The sequence below is a fragment of the Streptopelia decaocto genome (assembly GCF_964273445.1).
Source record: "Streptopelia decaocto genome assembly, chromosome: Z".
NCBI classification, from domain to species: domain Eukaryota; kingdom Metazoa; phylum Chordata; class Aves; order Columbiformes; family Columbidae; genus Streptopelia; species Streptopelia decaocto.
The window spans coordinates 48981104-49002101 of NC_138657.1; the positions used below are offsets into that span (position 1 = coordinate 48981104).

The window sequence follows — 20998 nt, forward strand, 5'->3', positions numbered from 1 at the left end:
CACTGGACAGAATCCTAAAACTGGTTTAATATTTTCAGAGAGCAGCCAGTCTGTTGTAACTTTACTGAAATTTAAAACCAGTGCTGTTCCTTCTCTAAATGTTAGTTAAAAACAGTGAGCCCTTTTAGTCCAAGTTATACTGGTGAGTTAAATTGGAGTACTTAGAACCTTTCTTTTCTTGCACTGACTTCGTGGCCTAAACGAAAACGATCTAAAGAAACTCCAGTCTTCAAAAAGGGCAAGAAGGAGGACCCGGGTAATTATAGACCGGTCAGCCTCACCTCTGTCCCTGGGAAAGTAATGGAACAGCTTGTCCTTGGTGCCATCTCAAGGCATATCAAGGATAAGAGGGTTATTAGGGGCAGTCAGCATGGCTTTACCAAGGGTAGGTCATGCTTGACCAACCTCATAGCCTTTTATGAGAATGTAACAAGGTGGATGGATGATGGCAGAGCGGTGGATGTGGTCTACCTTGACTTCAGTAAAGCCTTTGACACAGTCTCCCACAGCATCCTCACAGCTAAGTTGAGGAGGTGTGGTCTAGACAATAGAGTAGTGAGGTGGGTTGCAAATTGGCTTAGGAAGAGAAGCCAGAGAGTGGTAGTCAATGGTGCGGAGTCTAGTTGGAGGCCAGTATCTAGTGGAGTGCCCCAGGGGTCAGTGCTGCGGCCAGTATTATTCAATATATTCATTAACGACTTGGACGAGGGAATTGAGTGTACTATCAGCAAGTTTGCTGATGACACCAAGCTGGGAGGAGTGGCTGACACGCCAGAAGGCTGTGCTGCCATCCAGCGGGACCTGGACAGGCTGGAGAGTTGGGCGGGGAATAACCTTATGAAATTTAACAAGGGCAAGTGTAGAGTCCTGGATCTGGGCAGGAACAACCCCAGGTTCCAGTATAGGTTGGGAGATTACATATTAGAGAGCAGTGTAGGGGAAAGGGACCTGGGGGACCTGGTGGACAACAGGATGACCATGAGCCAGCACTGTGCCCTTGTGGCCAGGAAGGCCAATGGCATCCTGGGGTGTATTAGAAGGGGGGTGGTTAGTAGATCAAGAGAGGTCCTCCTTCCCCTCTACTCTGTCCTGGTGAGACCACATCTGGAATATTGTGTCCAGTTCTGGGCCCCTCAGTTCAAGAAGGACAGGGAACTGCTGGAGAGGGTCCAGCGTAGGGCAACGAAGATGATTAAGGGAGTGGAGCACCTCCCTTATGAAGAAAGGCTGAGGGAGCTGGGTCTCTTTAGTTTGGAGAAGAGGAGACTAAGGGGCGACCTTATTAATGTTTATAAATATGTAAAGGGTGAGTGCCATGGGGATGGAGCCAGGCTCTTCTCGGTGGCAAACAATGATAGGACAAGGGGTAATGGGATCAAGCTGGAACACAAGAGGTTCCACTTAAATTTGAGAAGAAACTTCTTCTCAGTGAGGGTGACAGAGCACTGGAACAGGCTGCCCAGGGAAGTTGTGGAGTCTCCTTCTCTGGAGACATTCAAAACCCGCCTGGACATGTTCCTGTGCGACCTCACCTAGGTGTTCCTGCTCCAGCAGGGGGATTGGACTAGATGATCTTTTGAGGTCCCTTCCAATCCCAAACATACTGTGATACTGTGTGATACTGTGAAACTGAATGTTTCTTTGTTACTTGTACTCTCTTGCTCATGTGTCTCATTAGTGCGCTGGGAGCGATCTTTGGGTGCTATTGTCAGAGGAAAGAATCAGCCAATGACTCCTGAAGCAGTGAGAGACAAGTGGGAGAAGGTCTGTGACTTCGAAAATGCCAGCAAACCTGGAAGTATCCAAGGTAAAGGTGATTTTGATAATGTGGATAGTTTGGATAAGCAAAGAGTACAAGAAAATCCTTTCTTGTCGACATTTGCTGAAACTGTACTTCAAAAGTCCACAGTGCAAACATGTAACATTAATCATTTAGTGTTTCAGCATGGTCAGACCTTCTTAAGGAAAATTTTGTGTTCTTACCTGTGGAATTAAGACAGGTTTTCTTAAGAGTTTCTAGGGAAGTGACATCACCATAATTTTGTGTATTACAGCCAGACTAATGGTAGTGTTTTACTTCATTGCACCTACATACAGGTAGTGGCAGCGTAACAGAAAGATTGTATTTTTTTCTCAGCCCTGGCATCTTGTTTTTTGGTAGACGTTTCCATACCAAAAAGCTCTCTAGTTAAATTGTTTGGTACAACACAATAAATAAGTTCTTCCTTAATGCCTTGTGTTCCTTGGTAATGTAAGCCCCTTTTCCTGCTCCAGCAGGGGGATTGGACTAGATGATCTTTTGAGGTCTCTTCCAATCCCAAACATACTGTGATACTGTGATACTGACTGGTGACCAAGATGACTGTCTCTTTCAGTGCTTTGTTTACTTTGTTTTGGTTTGTTTTTTTGACCAAAATGACCGTGATCTTTCCTGCTGCCATACTTGCTTCTCTTTCACCTTCTAAGCTTTCTCTTTGTAGTCTTATGTCTCTCTTCATTTAGATCCATAGCTGTCATAGTTCATAAATGCACAATACAAACTGATTTTCATGACTGCTTTCCAAGATTTCTCAATACGTTACCTTTAGTTTGTTAATGTGAGTTATATGTGCATAGTATCACTCCTGGTTTTCTTATTATGCATGCCTTTATTTAGGTTAAAGATTGGACATTTGTCAAGTTAGGAAAAGCCAGCATTTAAGTGTCTGGGGCAGGAGAGAAAGAGGCATTCTTATGTATAGTGCCAGTTGAATTTTAAATATACTTAGATACATAGTAGATATTTAAGCTCTTGGTCCTGAAATCTATTAGGGCATTTTTCTTAAACCTTGGGGATGTGTTTTTAGATGCCTAAACCAAAACCAGAGTAGGACACAATATGTCCTTTCCCTCAGGTATTGTTAGAGGAATGTAAGTGCCATACCGCAGCTTTGTATCACCTTACTGACAATTTTCACTGATCTTTGGCTTACAGGTGTCCCATTTGCACATGTGTGTGCATCTAAAAATGTTCTCTGTCCTGCTAAGAAACTGTAGTTGTACCAGTATAGTTCTGACTTTATAGTTTCTGATCTGTTCTCCAACCTGTCACGTGTATTATGTCATTTTTATGCTTTGCTAGCAGAAAAATGTAGAAAAAAGTTGTAGATGGGAATTTCTTTTGGAAGTTGCTTCAGCATTACAAGTGGTATTCCACATCTGCCTCTTGATGCTATGAGGAGAAAAATTAGACAAGATTTTTGACTTTTGAAGTAAGCTTGCAATATGACATATCAGGTTCCTACAGTCAGGAAATCGTAAATACTACATTAGCATGAGTCTTCCATGCAGTGTGCATACCTTAACTTCTGTTCTGTTCTTAGCTTAGCCAAAATACAGCACTGTCCTTTCAGTGACATCATGCCATAGGTACTGCCAGGCCGAATGAAAATCCTCAGATTAATTTTTTGTATGTGAGAATTAGCAGCAGGGTTGAGGAAAATTCTGAAGGAATTAGCTGAATAGAATTTTCGGTTCTATATTAAAAGCTTTTTCCTACTGTCAGAGTCTCTATTGCTTGAAGGTATTCAACTATTAAATAAGGGAAACTAATCAGAGTACTTGCATTAAAAGTGAAAAGCTACAGTACCTAATATCTGCAAGTTAAACCTCTTGCAAAAGGTTTCATTAATGTAAGTAATTTGATACTGTGAAGAGCAGTCATGTATTAACTATTATGTATAGTTATTAAAAAAAACAAATAGATAAAGTATTTGCTTGTAATGTAGTAGAAAATCCCGTAAACAGAGATATTAATATTTTTTCATAATTTGGACATACTGAGAAGAGAAGTTTGACTTTATTCATTCTAGATTACAGAAAAGCAGAAGCATCATCTGTTGTTTGTTTGTTTGTTTTTGTAATTTTTCTTACATGTGTAACATTTATATGTAACTTAATACTTGGATTCATGTTTTACATTTTATTTAGAATTCACTTTTTTGCAAGTGTAGGAGAAAGTAATTCTCCTAAATACAGTGCTCCACATCTAATGTCTGAATAATCACGCATTTAGAGCCCTGCCTAGCAGAGCACTCATTTGGTGCTTAACTAGAGCAGGTTCAGAATTGTGTATTTTAGCCAGGGTCATTCTACTTGAGATGCTGAACTCTTAAGGACTAAATGGAAGTACTGTCTTATCTTATGTTTTAGTGGTGGCCTTTTAAGAAATGAAAACATTTAATTATTTTTCTTAAATCCAGTTTAAGTAAAAAGATATGAATTTTTCTTTCCATCTTTTTTTTTGTGTACCAGAATATGATTTTATAGGGTTTGTGTAATTTTAATTAATAGGAAATAGCTAATTGTCACTTGATTTGGAAGTTGATGTTAATTCAGTAACTCACTGAAGTTTCTCAGTTACTATGGTAATGTGCTCAGTAAAGCAATCTTTCTTGGTCATCACCCTGGATCTTTCTAGACGAGCAGCTGCTGATTGTGCAGTACAGTATTTTGTGCAACCTCTTACCCCAAAAGTGATCTGACATGGTTGGTGTAACTGAATATGTCTGCCTTTCACTTCCCTTTTAATGCCCCAGGTGTCTTTGAATGTTCTCTGCAGTTATTCCCTAAGCTTTACAGGCTTAGTCCTTGATGTACTTGGAGAAGTTCTGGTAGTTCCTCTGTACTACCACAGAGTTTCAGGTATAGTCCTGTTAATTAGCAAAACATATGGTTACTTGTGCATTCACTACAAAGTATCTTTTAAACAAAAGAACAATCAGAGAACAGATTACTTGTTTGGTTGGTTGTTTTTTTTTTAAGAAGCTATGTGAGAATTTAGGCTGTAGGAAGTCGAAGAAGTGGAAGATGTAGTTTTGCTAGCATATATTCTCCTACATTCCCTTTACCAGACATGAAAGGTAACCATTCACTTAATGCAACATGAAAATGTCACTGCCTCTGAGGCAGCAGTGAATCTGCAGTGATTTATGTGTTAAAGTTTTTTGTGAACTTACATGATTATGTTATTTTCATACTAATGATTAAACTGAAATAATAGTTTCAGCTTACTTTATACCACTTCAGAACAAGCTAGAAGTCATTCAAGAAGATAATCAGGGCATAATCAGACCCTTAAGGTTAGGACACAGAATCAACTTACAGCATACATCAGTGAGTCACAGTAACAGGCTCCCTGGATGCCCTTAGGCAGTACCAATTACATAATAATGTGATTTGGTTTAACTAGTTCTAGGAAAGAATTGGTCAGGTTCTCATTTCCAGCTGGATCTAGGAGCTGACGTATTTGTCATGGTAACATGATTCTGTATTTTGAGATACTGATAGGTCCTGGGCTCCTGTGCATAAGCAGAAAGTCCAAACTGAATGTGACACAGAAGCTTCTGAATGTGTGGTGTGTGTGCAGTAGGTCACAGTTGCATGTTTCACTGCATGTTGGCATCTTGCCTCCTTGCATTCCCTCTCAGTAGCCTTTGCCTCCACAGTGCACTGCCTGCTCTTGAGTCCTAACCTGATTCTTCCTGTTATGCAAAGGAAGAAATCAAATTGGGTTGAGAGATAGGTGGAAAACAACCATCCCTGAATTAATCCCAGAATTAATTTTGTCTGTTACCCATATGAGGCAATCTGTCTCTATTTCCTTGGCTGTGATGATGCGAGACAGCTTCACCTAAATCTAGTATGCTAGAAGTCTGTAATCTGCTGTTACGGTCACATGCATTTTTAATTCACTTAGAAGCTGTCTAGGTACAGAAACCAACTCCTGTATTCCCACTAGATGATTCTGGCACATCTCAAAAGCTTCTCTCTGGTGTAGAGCAAATTAATGCAAAGCACATAGGTGTGTGTGCATGTATACTTTGTGTGTTTATAAAAAAAAATTTGCATAAGAAGAAAACTGTTCCAGCTTCAATTTCAGCTTTCTTCATATATGTTTAAAAAGGATTTAAACACTGCTGCTGTTTCCTCTGTCGTTAAGGAGCATGGTTCACATGATATGTTCCCTAATTGGAAAGTAAGAGGAATACTTTCGGAAAGAGACAAGCTTTGCCATGACTGTTTTCAACCTTACTCTTCAGGTTAATCTTTCCCTGCTGTCATCTAATCATTTGCTCTATAATAGCAGACTCTACTGGAGTAGTGGACATGTAAGGTTTTAGAGTTCACTGACAACGTAACAAGTTAAAAAATACCCCCAAACCAATATTAAAAATAATTATATTAATGGAAAGGTTTCCTATTGAGTTTGTTTCTGCCAAAATGATACTCTTTGAGCTATTAATATTTCTTGGATCTTAGAAGAACCTTATGCAGCTTGTAGAGTCATATATTAAAAAAGTACAAGTTGAAATAGATAAGTCTACTGCTGAAACAGTAATTTCAGACATCTTTGTGGGTTTACATGACTGAAAACTCATGTACCACTCTGTGCTTCCCTCCCCATCTGTTTTACTTTCAGTACTAAAATGAGTACAAAATAAAGACCGTTGAAAGCATCCTTATCAGTGTCCAAACCTCACTTATCAGTGATTTTGTAATGTTTCATCTTTCTTTTTTGGCTAGCTAGCTAGTCTCTTTTCTTGTGCCAGGCAGCGGAAGAGCAGTGAAGACTGAAATAAATTAATACATTCAGGCATTTCAGTTGCATGCTGCTGTAGCAGTCTCTGGAAAATAAAAGAATATGTCAGCACTGGGATTCTTAACTGGAAGAAGTTCTCTAACATACTAATTCAGGGGAAAAAAAGAAGTTTAATATTTTTTTTTCTCTGTCATTAAAAACAAACAAACAAAAAAGAAAATTAAAAAAAAAAAAAGGAAAAAAGCTTTGCTCTCCATATGTGACGATATTCTAATAGCTTGCTTAAGCTTTTCAGGCACTCCAAAAGGGTAGTATCGTAAAAGTAGTTTTGATATTAAAAGCATGCAAATCACCTTGTAATGTAGAGCATTACACACACTTTCTGCACATACCTCTCAATATTAGGACTCAGAACCACAAAAATATCTCTTGTGGTTGATGTCTGTCATAGAGGTAAAGAAATAAACTCAGGAGTCCTTGAAAGAACATTCCATCCTTAAAACCAGCTTTTTCTGCATACATATGCTTTGAAAATCAATAAAACTGTTATGAAATGATCCTGGTTTGATCCAGGTCAAGTGCTGTTGCTGTTCACAAGTATAACAGAAGGCCAAAGTTTAAAAAAACAATTTTGGTGAGGCCTTTGACTTTAAGTTTAAAACGCAACACATCACATTTGAAAAAGTGGGGAAAGGAAGACCCTGGGAAATACTGACCTGTCAGTGTCACCCTTGTGCCTGATAAGATCATGGAACAGATCCTTCTACAAGCTATGCTAAGGCATATGGAGGACAGGGAGGTTATTTGTGACATCCAGTATGGCTCCACCAAGGCCAAGTCCTACCTGACCAACCTAGTGACTTTCTATGATGGAGTAACTGTATCAGTGGACATAGGAAGGACTACAGATGTCATCCATCTGGACTTCTGTAAAGCCTTTGACATGGTCCCCCACAACATCCTTCTCTCTAAATTGGAGAGGTATGGATTTGATGGGTGGACTGTTTGGTGGATGAGGAACTGGCTGGGTAGTCACATCCAGAGAGTGGTGGTCAGTGGCTCAGTGTCCAGATGGAGACAAGTGACAACTGGTGTCCACTGGGACCAGTACTGTTTAATATCTTCATCAATGACATAGTGGCATTGAGTGCAGCCTCAGCAAGTTTGCAGATGACACCAAGCTGAGAGGTGCATTCGACATGCCTGAGGGACAGGATGCCATCCAGAGGAACCTGGACAAGCTTGAGAAGTGGGTCCATGCGAACCTCATGAGGTTCAATAAAGCCAAGTGCAAGGTCCTGCACCTGAATCGGGGCAGTCCCTGGTATCAATACAGGCTGTGGGATGAAGGGATTGAGAGCAGCCCTGCGGAGAAGGACGTGGGAGTACTGGTAGGATGAAAGATTGGACATGAGCCAGCAATGTGAGCTTGCAGTCCAGGAAGTCAGCTGCATCCTGGGCTGCATCACAAGTAGCATGGCCAGCAGGTCGAGGGAGGTGATTCTGTCTCTCTGCTATGGTGAGATCCCACCTGGAATACTGCATCCAGCTCTGAGATCCCCAACATAAGAAGAGCATGGACCTATTGGAGCAGGTCCAGAGGAGGCCACAAAAATGATCAGGGGGCTGGAACACCTCTCCTGTGAGGACAGGCTGAGAGAGTTGGGGTTGTGCAGCCTGGAGAAAGCTCTGGGGAGACCTTGTTGTGGCCTTTCAGTACTTAAAGGGAGCTTGTAAGAAAGATGGGGACAGACTTTTTAGCAGGGCTTGTTGTGGTTGACTAGATATATGAAGAAATTTTTTACAATGAGGGTGGTGAAACACTGGCCCAGGTTGCCCAGAGAGGTGGTAGATGCCCCATCCCTGGAGACATTCAAGGTCAGACTGGACGGGGCTCTGAGCAACCTGATCTAGTTGAAGATATTCCTACTCATTGCAGGGGTGTTGGACTGGATGATCTTTGAAGGTCCCTTCCAACACAAACCAGTCTGTGATTCTGTGATCTTCTTAGTGTTCAGCCAGACCGTAGCCAGCTCACCAATTTGAGAGTCCAGTCATATCATACATTTTGGAAGAAAGACTCCTTGAAAAGGAGATTGTAGTATTCTGCACCATTATTAAATTACATGTTGCCGTTATACTATTTTTTTAAATGATGTAATTGCATGTAAAATACATGTTGGTAATCTTCTTTTCAGATTTTACCATTAAGAATGATAGTTACGTTCCTGCCCAGAAATCAGTTATGGACATGAAAAGTTGAGAAAACATTCAGGTTTACCTGGAGTTCAAAGCTGTATTTTTTCTTGAAGATTTCAAAGCAATGTGAAAGACTTTCTATGGTTTGTGCAAGAAAGGTAGAAACTGTCTGTTACTTCTACCGACAGCTCAGTATTGCTTTTCCTTCATTCATTTCATGAATGAAAAAGAATAAAATGGATTACCTTTTAAAAGGTTCTTATCAATTACAGCTCTCTTGTTTTATGCATTTTCACATTATGTAAATATCATAACCCCATGTCATGTTACGACATTGCTTGTACCCAAAGATAAAGAAGAGGTGAGATTCAGACCACAAATAAAATATTATGATGATTCTAGCAGCGAGACTGGGAAGCAAGAAATAGTTTAGGAAATCAAGATTCTCTAGGAGGGTATTCAGCTAATTTGTGCTGTGCAGTAGAGCAGCACAGTGTTAGTCCCAGCAGCAGTGCCAGTCACTATGGGCGTAGTGGTCTTGAAGTGGAAGGGAGGAGCTCCAAGGTAAATGTAGTTACATAAAGATTTGGTGATCCTCTAATTTAAACAATTTTTATTTTTCTGTGCATGATTCTCACCACTTTTTGTTTGATTCTATAACACACAAATGTTTAATACTGATTTTTATCCCTGTTGTGCTTCAAGGAGCAAGCTGTTCTTGATGTTTGCCTTTGCCATAGCTGAGTTCTGTATCTCAGCCGTTCATCATCTCACTTGTAATCTTGTCATTGTTCAAGCCTCAGACTTATTTATTTATCTATTTATGTATATATGTGACTTGGGAAAAAAAGGTAACTGTCAGGAGATAAGATCTGTTACTTATATTGCAAATATTTTTCAAGACAAGAAAAGGGATACTAATTTTCAGATGTTTACTTCTGAGACAGTTGAAACAGAATGCCCATTATCTTATGTTTAACACTGTGGTTCAGGGAATAAAACAAAGTATTTCTTGACATATTCCTCTTGGCTTAACTGGTGGTGTATAGCACCAGTTGTGTTTCAAGCACTTGAATTATATAGGAGACATGGTTGACTGCTGGATGCAGAACTGGTGGAGATGGCATAGAGCTCAGTTATCATCAATTGTTGTGTAGATGCCTGTGAAATGCAGCACTATGCTTAATTTTCAGGTGTGTATTTATTTTGTTTAAAGATGCATTGAGAAGTACCAGGCTATATCTCATTTGCTGGCACGTTTGTTGTGTGTCTAACTGAATTGTCTCATTTATGGCTTTTTATATGTGATTTTTTTCAATAACATTTTCTAGAGTCCATAAGTGTATTGAATGATGCTCTAAGTCAGATAGAGTCTCAAGGGGACGTTTCTATGAATTCAACAAGCTCTGGATCAGTGGCCTCTTCATCTGTTGACACGGTAAGTAGCTCTATGTACCACACGCACTCAGGTGAAAACCTTGAGCAGAGACTTGTGTTTCTGATCACCTTCTACTCTGGCTTGCTGTCTGTCAAAAGAAAGGTGAATTTTAAACTGTGAAGTGAGCAAGCAGAATAAGAAACATCTCCGGACTCCACTCTTTATTTTTCTTATTGACGATGGGAAAACTTGAGGCTAAATAGACTGAATAATGCAGAGTGCAAGTGCTTGTAAGTTCTGCAAGTCTCTTTATTTAGGGTATTGTTCAGAAAAGGGGCAGAGAATGAGTCTTGCTGGGCAATATGATTTTCCTCTGGCTCTTTCTCTATAGGTAGGTCATTTTTCCTCATTTCAATATTACTACAGTGCTAGTTATTTCATTCATGTTTTTTGTTAGAAAAATTATTATGCATTGCTGGGAGTGGATCTGTATGAAGTTATATTACTTATTTTTGAAAAAAAATTGCTTGCAGCAAAGTATAATGCATTACATTAGGGTTGCTTATACTGCAACAAATTCAGTAATATTATATGGTATATTTATGACTCATACCTTGTGTTTACATATGACTATAAAGAAAATGCTCAAATGTGAATTTTGTTTGATATGAGAATTATAGAAAAAATGCAAGTGCAATATTAACTATTATGAAGTTTTATTTTATACTGACTTTTAATTTCCAGACAAGCATTGTTGGCCGGAAATTGGCTACCAACGTGTATAAATATACTCATTTGGAGCCTATTCTTTATGCTCTTGGTGTGGGAATGTCAACTAAGGATCCAGATCACCTAAAATTCCTCTTTGAAGGAAGTGAAGATTTCTGCTGTTTGCCTAGCTTTGGAGTAATTCCTGCTCAGACTTCGATGTTTGATGGTGTTCCTTCTATTCAAGGACTAAATATTGATCTCGCAAAGGTATGGAAGATTTAAGTATCTAATTTTATTTGTGCTTTATATAACTATAAGGTGACTTTAATTAGTATATTTGTAATATTCCATTTATTCTAGAAAAGGAAAAAAAAATCCTTTTTTATTAATTTGTTTGTTCTGAACAGTTTCTAAAATAACTGTATATTGCCTTGCAGTTGTGATTGTGAAAGGAATAGCATGTATTGATTGTTGTTATAGTGCTGCCTTTCTTCACACAGATGCTGCATGGTGAGCAATATCTGGAACTGTATAAACCATTACCAACCTCAGGTCAGTTCTTTTGTATTGCTGATTTGCTTTTCACTATGACCAATTCCTGTATCCATAGTATAAATGGAAATAGGGAAGCTCTGTTTCCAACTGGATTTTTTGCATATTCTTTTTACAAGAGCTGGGGCAGAGGCGAGGCAACTTGTTGCATTATTGAAGGGCTTCTGAAACACTGTTCTTGGTGTCAAGTGTTGCCTTGCTGTAGTATCCTTAGTAAATTCATGCCTAATCTTTGATATAATAAGCAAATACACTACAAACTAGATTTTACTAGTATAATATGATATTACCAAGCAGAACTTTTAATTCATTCTGTAAGACTGTATCATAAAAATTTTGGGATGTTCACCTAAAAATTCTTCAACATTGGTTGCGTCTGTGTGCCTGTAAGAGGGTAAGATTTAAATTATGTATACTAAGATTCTATTAATAAAGAAAAATTCTTTACATCTGCATATCCAGATTTGCAAGGATTCCTAGACACTGTTATAATAGTGATGATTGTGATTACTGTGACTGTTACTATGATTATTACGACCATTATCATTATTGTTAGTAAGGAAATGTGAAGAGTGGTCTATTGACTTCTTTCCTGAAGCAAAACCTTACAACGTGTGTATGTTCTTCTTTTTTTCACAGGGGAATTAACTTCAGTTTCAACCATTGCTGATATTCTTGACAAAGGATCAGGAGCAGTCTTGCTTATAGATGGTAAGAAGTTTCATAATTTTGGAGGGGATGCAGTGAAATGACAGTTCAGTTTGTAACTGGCTGTACCAATAACTGCCAGCCTTTCCACAGTAAAGACTATTAGCTTAATAAATCTCAATGAGAGCTGAGAAATGAGCTCTGTAGCAATAGATGTGTAATACATGTAAGTGTTCTTGGGCAGCTAATGTACTGAAATAAGAGCGCTCTCTTTGGAGGAGGATTTCAGAGAGGGTTTGTTTTTTTTCCTATGTAGGAGGAATAGTACACTATGCAAACTGAAAAAGGTTCTTTAATAATAATACTTAGTCCTATCTGAAGGCAGCTGTTTTAGATTCTGCCACCATTCAGCAAGAGGGTGTGTGTGCACTTGTGTGTTTTGTGGGGTGCTTTTGCAAAAATTAGTCATGTGTCTGTTGTGTAGACTCATCTGCAAAGCAGCCATCTTTAAGACCATGTCCTGCTTTCTTTTTTTGATGTTTATGTTATTCTTTTCTAAACAAAACAAAACACCATTTCCTTCATCTTGTATCCAAGTTACAGGGAATGTCTTTTAAAGGCAATATATTGTGATTTTCACAATTTTGATATCTTTAGGTGTGGTTATACCAAGGTCCCTTGGGAAATAAGGCTGCAAGAGGAGGTTATAGGCAGCCAGTCTCTAAACACTCTTGAGTTTTTACTCTTCTGATGTACAGATAAAATTGTGAAAAGATCTCTACTGTCCCTTTGTTTCTCCTAGCTGTGTTTTGCTTCCATTCTGGGCTAACATTAAGCTTGTCTGTTTCTGTAATTTGCAAAAGTTATTTTTGAGAGCATAGTTGTAGTGGCTTTGAAATTTCTTCCAGAACTGGAAATGAACATAATTAACAATACTGTAAATTTTAGTCTGGGGCTTAAGGGAGTGGAATAAGCATGAACTGGAAATAGGAAGCTGAATCTTGATTCAGTGTAAGAAGTTTAATTTCTTCAAAAAAAGGAACAGGTGACCTTAACCTCAGGACTCTTTTCAAACATTTTTAGCACCGTGAATGTAATCAGAATTTTGATGGCTCATTTTTTAAAATTTTAATGCTTTCATATAGACAAAATTCATGATACTATTATTTGAATCAGATCATTAGTCCTCTCTAGTCAGGAAGTGACTTGCAGTAATGAAACATGGAAGTGTGACCAGTTGTTAAAATGAGCTTTGTCATGTTTGAAGCTGAGCTTTTCTCTTATAACATAGTAGATATATGTAAAGGAGATAGATGACAATATATGACCTTTCTTTTTTGTTGTCTTTCAGTGAATACCTATTGTGGAGAGGACCTAGTGTGTTATAATCAGTTCTCTTTGTTTTTTGTTGGAGCTGGAGGATTTGGTGGAAAACGAACATCAGAAAAGGCCAAGGTAAATTCATGTATATTCATATTAAAAAAAAAAACCCACACAAAAACTTCTGTCATTTTCTCAATCTACTTTTGATCTGAAAAATTGTAGAGACCTCTTAGCTCAGAACAAGAAGTGGCTTTTAATTTTAAGTGTTTGTTTTCTCAAGCAGATTTGGAGAGCTTTACGTCTCTCATAGGTAGCTTTAAGAGGAGACTTTTTTGGCTGCTGTTATTTTAGCATTGGCAGCAAGGAGGGTGACAAAGAAGTTGAGATGTTGAATACTTGGTCTAGGGCCCTGCTACTGAGCTGTTGATTGTGTCAGCTAGACTCAGAGTCCCAGTTTAAACCTGTCTCAGCTCTGCTGTCGTGATAACATTTCAATTTCTGCCTCAGTGCTTACAGCTCCAGTTGGGAATATGTGATCTGTGTGTCATCAGTGTGGCATTACAGTGTGTTCTGGTGCTCTACCTCAGATTTTTTTTTTTGCTTGTCCTTAAAGGAGTTGAGGGCTGCTATTTATACTTAAAAATAAATTGAAACCTAGTGATAATTCTGTGTTTATGTATGCAGAGAATGCTTATGTTTAGTTTTAGTAGCTTGGTTTTCATGTGTTAGATTTGTCCTAATAGGTATGGTGATACGTTAAAATTACAAGTTCTTGCTCTAGTAAAAAGACTAGCTTACTAAGAAGCTGAAAAGTACTCAAATGTGTGGTGTTAGGTTTGAACTTGCAGTTTCTAGAAGAGATCTCTAGGTGTAGCTCTTCATAAATCTATGTGTTTAAGTGAAAGAGGTTTGGAAAGCATAAAGAGGAGAGGAAAGGAGAGAAGCAGCATTTTAGTTTCTCACTTCTGCTGTCATGGAACTCCTGCATTTTGCGAGAGAGTTAGCAAATGACAGTGTCACGTGCATGAGGCAGCTATTCAGGTGCCTGATGCATAATTATTTTCTCCCTCAATACGATGTTTAAGGGTAATGCCAGCTATAACCAAATGTTGTTACTGTGAACTAGAACCTTAAGGCACTACAGTAATTAAAAGTCAGTTAAATAGAGGCCATTTTAAGCTCTGTATTTTTAAAAATTTATAATGAAATACCTAGTTTTTTTACATCTGTAATACTATAGGTAATATTCTTTGGGATTTTTTGATATAAAGTTACAAGGTTTTTTACGTAAATCAATATGAGTTATATACAGGTTTTCCCACATGTAACTTTATAAATCAAATATTGAAATGCCTGCTACTTGATTGAGAAATGAGAAAAACCTCTGTGTAGTATAACAAATTCACAGAATATTATTGCAGGTAGTGTGTAAAAGTCTTCAATGGAACCCTTAATTCTTCTCTTATCAAATTTTATAATAGTGCCTGTAAAGAAAATAGTGGTTCAAAGGAAATATTGCTTATCTATAGCGGTGGCATCAGTGAGTCCAGTGTGGTGCCTTGGTACTTTTTAGTTAAACATTGCACTTCAGGCAACTGCAACTTCTTCACTCTCTCTTGTGAAATATGAGAATGTTATATAAATGACTTTACACGTTAAACTATTATTATAAAATTTGCTGTTTCGGGCAGCAGTCCTTCTTGTGGTAGAAGAAAACAAAATGTAGTCTAGTTATGACAGCACAGTGATAGCAAATTTAACAGAGGCCTCTGCATTCAGTAGCCCAGTTTCAAATGATATATTTTCTTGTTTTGTCTTTGCAAACCTTCCTGATTAAAAAGGCTTTCATGTCCCTGAGTGCCAAAAAGAAACCCAAGTTGATGAGACATATTTTATAATGTGTCTTTTTGTCATTTTACACATTTATGGTATCTGCAAGCTAAGGAGAACAAATTTCCAAGTTGGGGTCTATGATGAACTATAGGTTGTGCAAGTCACATCTCTCCTCTTGAGTTGGGGTTTTCTTGCCCTAGTGGAAAAGGGGTTTTCTTACTTATTCATACATTGCTTAGTTTTAACATCTTAATGGCTCATGAGGTCAGGTTGAGTTTCTTTAAACCAACTGGAAATGGATTGAAAAGCCATTCTTGTTTTGAGAGCATGTGTTCTTGTTATCAAGCTGATTAATCTTTAGGTCCATTGTGGTTCTCTAAAGTGACAAGAACAGGAGTGATGTTATGAAGCCTTCCATCCAAGAAGTGGCTTTGCTATGCTGTTAATAAACGAGAAAGAGCCTTTGCTGTTAGTAGATGTGAAACTACATAACACTTAATTTCTTTTGATTTCTCTTTTTTTTTGGTAAAGATCTTACATAAACTAAGTAGAATTATTACAGCAAAGAGTCAAGTTGCTTTCTTTCATTTTAGAGCTTGCACTACTTTGGGGATTTTTTATTTGTCTGTTTTGAAAACTGAATAAGGAGAGAGGAAAAATATTTCAGCTACTTCAATAGTTTTGAATTGGTTATCGTGATCTTTCTGTTTATCATCATCTAGGATGTTCTCTCTCCATCTGTTGGTAAAGTTTATGTCTTCAAAACTGAACAGTGAAGCTGTAGATTGCACAAGGAACAGATTGTTCTACAACAATGTGGGGCTTAATATGCAGCATGTAATTGCAAAAACTAAAGAAAAAAGTTGAACACAAATAAAAAGAGCTGAAAGCTCTTCCAAGGGAAAAAGTGATGTAGTCCATAAGTGAGGTAGTAAATAATTTTGTAATCCGTTGCACGTTTTAGAGTATTATTTTTAAAGCTTCATTTTTGTGTTCCAAAACACTAATGCTCTATCAGACAATGTTTCTCTGAGTGAATGATTCTTGATTGAGCTTTTTCCGATAGTTTGGAAGAAATATAATCAAACTGATGAGCTATAAATTGTAACTGTTAGCCAGATCTGATGCTTTAGGATCGATGTCTTTGTAAAGTAAACCTTGATAAGAGGCTTTTTCTGGCCCAAATATTTTTTTCTATTTGTCTGTAAAGGTAGAAGGAGTAGGAGAAGCCCTAGCAGCTTTGTAAATGCTGTTTCTTTTTATACATTCCTGACATATTCTGGCATGGTCATGGATAAAATATTTTTGCGGTGAAATATTTATACTACTACTTTTGCTTTAGGTAACAGTGAATCCACCCAGAAGATTCCCTGATGCTGTAGTTTCTGATGTCACAACAGCTGATCAGGTAAAGTTTTGCATGCTTTCAGTGTGGGAATGTTTGTTTTGTTTGAAGAAAGGAGTCTTATATGATGTCCACTAATATTTGAATGTATGTAGGGGTGTGCTTATATATTTAGGTATAATATTAAGCTAGGTTGAGTTATGACAGTGTGTTCAATGTGCTATCTAAACCATTCTTTTCATAAGGCTAATACAATTTTAAAATAATTCATTACAAAATTCTACATAGGAGTAAATGAACATTTGCATTCTGTTGTAGTTTAAAAAAAGAAGTTCAAAATCTATGACATTTACAACAAATGGTGGAAGCAAACACATTGTGACTGGAAAAAAAAAACAACCACCAACTCTTAAAGTTCACAATTTTGTAAAAGTTAAATTTCTGTAGTAGTAGTTGTCAGGGAAACCTAAATTTCTGACAGATGTCTGTCCAGGTGTATTTCCGTCTGTCTTCAGTCCCACTGGTTTACAGGCATCTACTTCCCAAAGGCAAAAATGTGAATAAATAAATATAACTTCCTCTGAAGCTGAACATAGGCAGGTGTCAGACAAATAAGACGGGACAGTCTGGAGCTGCCTGTACTAAGATACTGCGTAGTATTTTCGAAAGAAACATAGTCATGGCAGGAGGCTGTAGGTTTTGGAAATGCAATTAAAATGGTAGGTATCAGCTGAGGTGTGGTAACTGTTATGTCTGCTAGCCTCTGATGCTATATGGAATAATCAAACTTACTGCTCCTCCAGCTGATTTGTGTGCTTTAAGGCCGAGTTATCCCTGCCCACTTAGATGAAGAAAGAGAGCTTAAATCAACATTTCTCTTTCTGTCACTAATGTACTGGCTGCATCCTCAAATACACACTGTTGGTCTAGGAGGTACAGATGTCTAATTTTTATGAATAGGCTTAATTGAAAATTGTTCTTGGGAGGTGGTTAAATGCAGTGGAAGGTGCTCTCTAGCAGCTGGCACTTTATTAGGTAAGATCCAGCAACCCTACTGGCTTGGTAACTAAAAGTATTTAGTTCAGATTCTCCTCTGAGTGGTTACACCAGAATTGATTCCAGGTCCCTCAGTTTTCAGATTACATTTATGATCACCTTGTTCATATGGTAATCTTAGTTTCTGAGCCTTAAGCTCTTATATCTAGAATTGTTACTGTGTATAAAATGCTAAGTTCATGAGATAAAAGATAGTATTGACCTTACAATCAGAAGCTGGAAAACCTTGTGACTGCAAAATTGATTTTTGGAAACAAAGTGGCACAGAATAGCCACCACACTTGTTTTATTTTAAGATCTACTCTGACAGGTGCATAAAGAGAATATCTCTCCAATTAGATCTCGCAGGAGCCACTGCCAGTGGACTTTGAAGATGGCAAGAAGGCTTATCTGCCAAGTTATTCGGTAGCATCTGTGCTTAAGTCATGATTCCTGTGCACAGGAGGGGAAATGTATAGAACTTGGGAACTTTATGGGCAGGAAGATAGACTTTAATGTGAAGGACAGCTTGGAGAAATGTTATCAAGATTTTACATTTATGTGTCTGTGGAATGACATGTAACTGCCTAAAATCCATTTTGAAAATGGAAACTGGCACATGAATTGCATAGAATTTCTGAATTTTCTTTTTTTAGTGTTTAAATGAAAAAGTGTTGGCAGAACTGTCTGTTGCCATTCAGCTGTTGATTTAGCACCGAGTATGAGACAGACTGAAAGAGTCATTTTGTAGATTACATTTGAGTTAACTTGAACTATATTAATTTCCAGTGATATTTGTGGTGTTCACCACTCAAGTTTTTGTATTACCACAATTAGATAGCTAAACCACTCTTCATAATTAGCATTTTCCCCCCTTAATATTTCATAGCATGATCATGTAGTAAACTTGCTGATAATTAGATCATCACAAGTATTTTACAGTGATGACTCCAGTCTTTCACTGAAGTAAATGACTGTGGTTATTTTGAAAGTTATATTCAGGTCTAACTCAGCTATACTGGGTTAAGATTTTTTCAAGAGGAAGAATGTTTTTTCATGTTTTCGGACAGCAGTGAGTGCTGACTAGGGAAGAGGATACTGGCAACAAAGGGCTAATAGGCATTTTTCCTCTCACCGTGTGTTCAGTAGAATGGAGGGTACAGCCACCTACAGTTCCTTGAAAAATGGTTGTGTTATGTCAGTCACCATTGACAGAACAAGCCAATCCTTTTGCTTAGTGGTATCAAAGACTAATAGCAGGTAGTATAATAAACGTTTATCCCATTTAAATCTGGACCCATTCCTGAGAACTTCTTTAAACAGCAACCAGTCCTTATGAATGAGTTGCAGTACTGTGGTGTAAGCTGCTTAAAGATGAAAAACGGTTAAGGTAAGTTTAACAGAAGTATTTGACCTTCTAAAAGGCTTTGAGGCTTAAAATTTGCATCTTGCTGAAGAACATAAAATATTTCTTCTGCGTGTCCATGAGTTTTTCTGCAAAGAACTAGCTGACATTTTGTCTGTGTTGCCCTGTAGAGATGTGCGTGTGCTGTGGTATTTTTCTAGCTTGTTCTCTCTCTGTAACCTGAGCTATGCTTTACTAGATATACTGCCGTAAATCTTTTGAATAAAATAGACCTTTTGACAGAAGATCAAGAAGTCTAGAGGGTGTTTGACTATTAGCCGTTTAGCAAGAAATGAATCATTCAATTTCAACCCTGTAGGGAATGTTTAACGTAGTTACAGAGCTTCAATATAATCTAGCTACTGTTGTCCTGCTGGTTTTCAAACCAGGGCTATAAATGAATCAATCAAACAGATTTTGCTGAATGGTTCCTAATCAAAAGCAGTGAATCCGAAGCAGTGAATGACCTGTATCTCTGGAAAATGTTTTGTCTGTAGAGTTTTCTTTTCACTTTTTTCCCAAATGTGTTGATTTCTTGGAATTTCCTTTTCTGATGGTGCATAAAATAAGTTGCAGTAGGTATTTAAAGTGAATAATGTTAAAGTGATGCAGGTCACTTTTGAGGAAGGAAAATAATGTAGACTCTTTAATTTGTTGGGAGCTTTCTGTGTTTTTTGGTTGGTTGGTTTTGTGTGTTTGTTGTTTTGGTTTTTTGTTTGCTTGTGGAAAAGCTCACAGCATTGTGATATTGTGCAGTTTGCCTCCCAGGAAATAAGCTATTCTGTCTTCAAATAGCAGAATTAATATTCAGAGTACACAATTTTGTGACAATAAATAAACAGTATAACAGTAGCCCATAAAATGGAATTTTTTGAGAAGTTGTTTCAGTTTTACTATTCTGTGTCCTCCTGTTTTCTTCTGAAAGCTACCTGTTCTGTTTGCCTGTATGGAAAAACTAAAGCTGTGGAGTTTGCAGGACTTCCAAGTTTTTGTTAATGTCAGCTCATTTCAGTAAAATGTCTAATAATTTTAAGAAATGGTTGCAAGTCGAAAAATTCTCTTTGCTTGCAACAGTATCAAATATTTTACCAAAGCATGCTCTCATTTTGAGTTCTGACTCTTGTATATTTTTTACTCACATTTATAGGGAGAAATAGACATGACAAAGTATAAAAATACCCTTTTAGATAGACCTTGAAAAACATGGTGTCTCAGTCTACCATGCTTTGGGACCAGCTGTGTACATGCAAGTGTGCTCTCTATTGATCTCTCCAAAGCAGTGTCACGTGAGCTATCACATGGGACTTTCTTCCAGGGCTAGTCTTCAGTGCAACTTGGGTATCTCAACCACATAATGCTTCTGCTCTGTGGTTTCCAGGGTCAGGAAGTCAGTTTTCCTGTGTTATTTGCTGCATGCTGTGTTCTAAGAAGGACTAATGAGAGGAAAATGATATCATGGTTAGTGACTGGTTGGAGCTGCATTTCTTCAACAATGGATTTTCTTTGCTTTTTCTGTAGAATTCTTCTGGCCTGTGGGCAGGGTAGCTGCTACCCAAATATCCCAAAGTACTCAGACACAGGTGCTCCTTAGTCAGTGGCTGGTAGGAGAGGATGAGATGATGGAATTTGAACGTGAAATTGGGAGCTGGGCAATCACTGAATGAAACTGAAATTCATAGGAGCTCTGTTCTGAACTTGTACAGCATACTTCAAGAATGTGATGCACTTTGAAGAATTGCATCTTCAAATGTGAAATTTGGAGAACTATAACTGGTTTGTTGTGCTAGCAATTACGACCTTTTCTGCTGTCTGATAGTTTCCAGTCTATAAAGAAAGGATGTTTAAGAATATTTGAGACAATTAAAATTTGTTCGGAGAGTGTTTAGAGTTACAAATAGCATCTGATGGTGATTTTCGAGAATGTGATATAGTGGGCAGCATAAGAAAAAGCTAATTTAGGGAATATAATGATTCTTTACTTATTCAGAG

The 20998-nt window shown here is 37.8% G+C and overlaps 1 protein-coding gene across 1 annotated transcript in view; it reads left to right on the forward strand.

Moving 5' to 3' along the window:
• The window catches only part of HSD17B4 (hydroxysteroid 17-beta dehydrogenase 4), a 63225-nt gene that overhangs the window by 16046 nt on the left and 26181 nt on the right, over nucleotides 1–20998 (forward strand). Inside the window, exons 11-17 of the mRNA XM_082074808.1 lie at nucleotides 1679–1807; nucleotides 10111–10217; nucleotides 10902–11135; nucleotides 11369–11420; nucleotides 12060–12131; nucleotides 13420–13523; nucleotides 16567–16632. Of these exons, the coding sequence (XP_081930934.1) occupies nucleotides 1679–1807; nucleotides 10111–10217; nucleotides 10902–11135; nucleotides 11369–11420; nucleotides 12060–12131; nucleotides 13420–13523; nucleotides 16567–16632 (764 nt within the window). The remainder of the gene's footprint in view (nucleotides 1–1678; nucleotides 1808–10110; nucleotides 10218–10901; nucleotides 11136–11368; nucleotides 11421–12059; nucleotides 12132–13419; nucleotides 13524–16566; nucleotides 16633–20998) is intronic.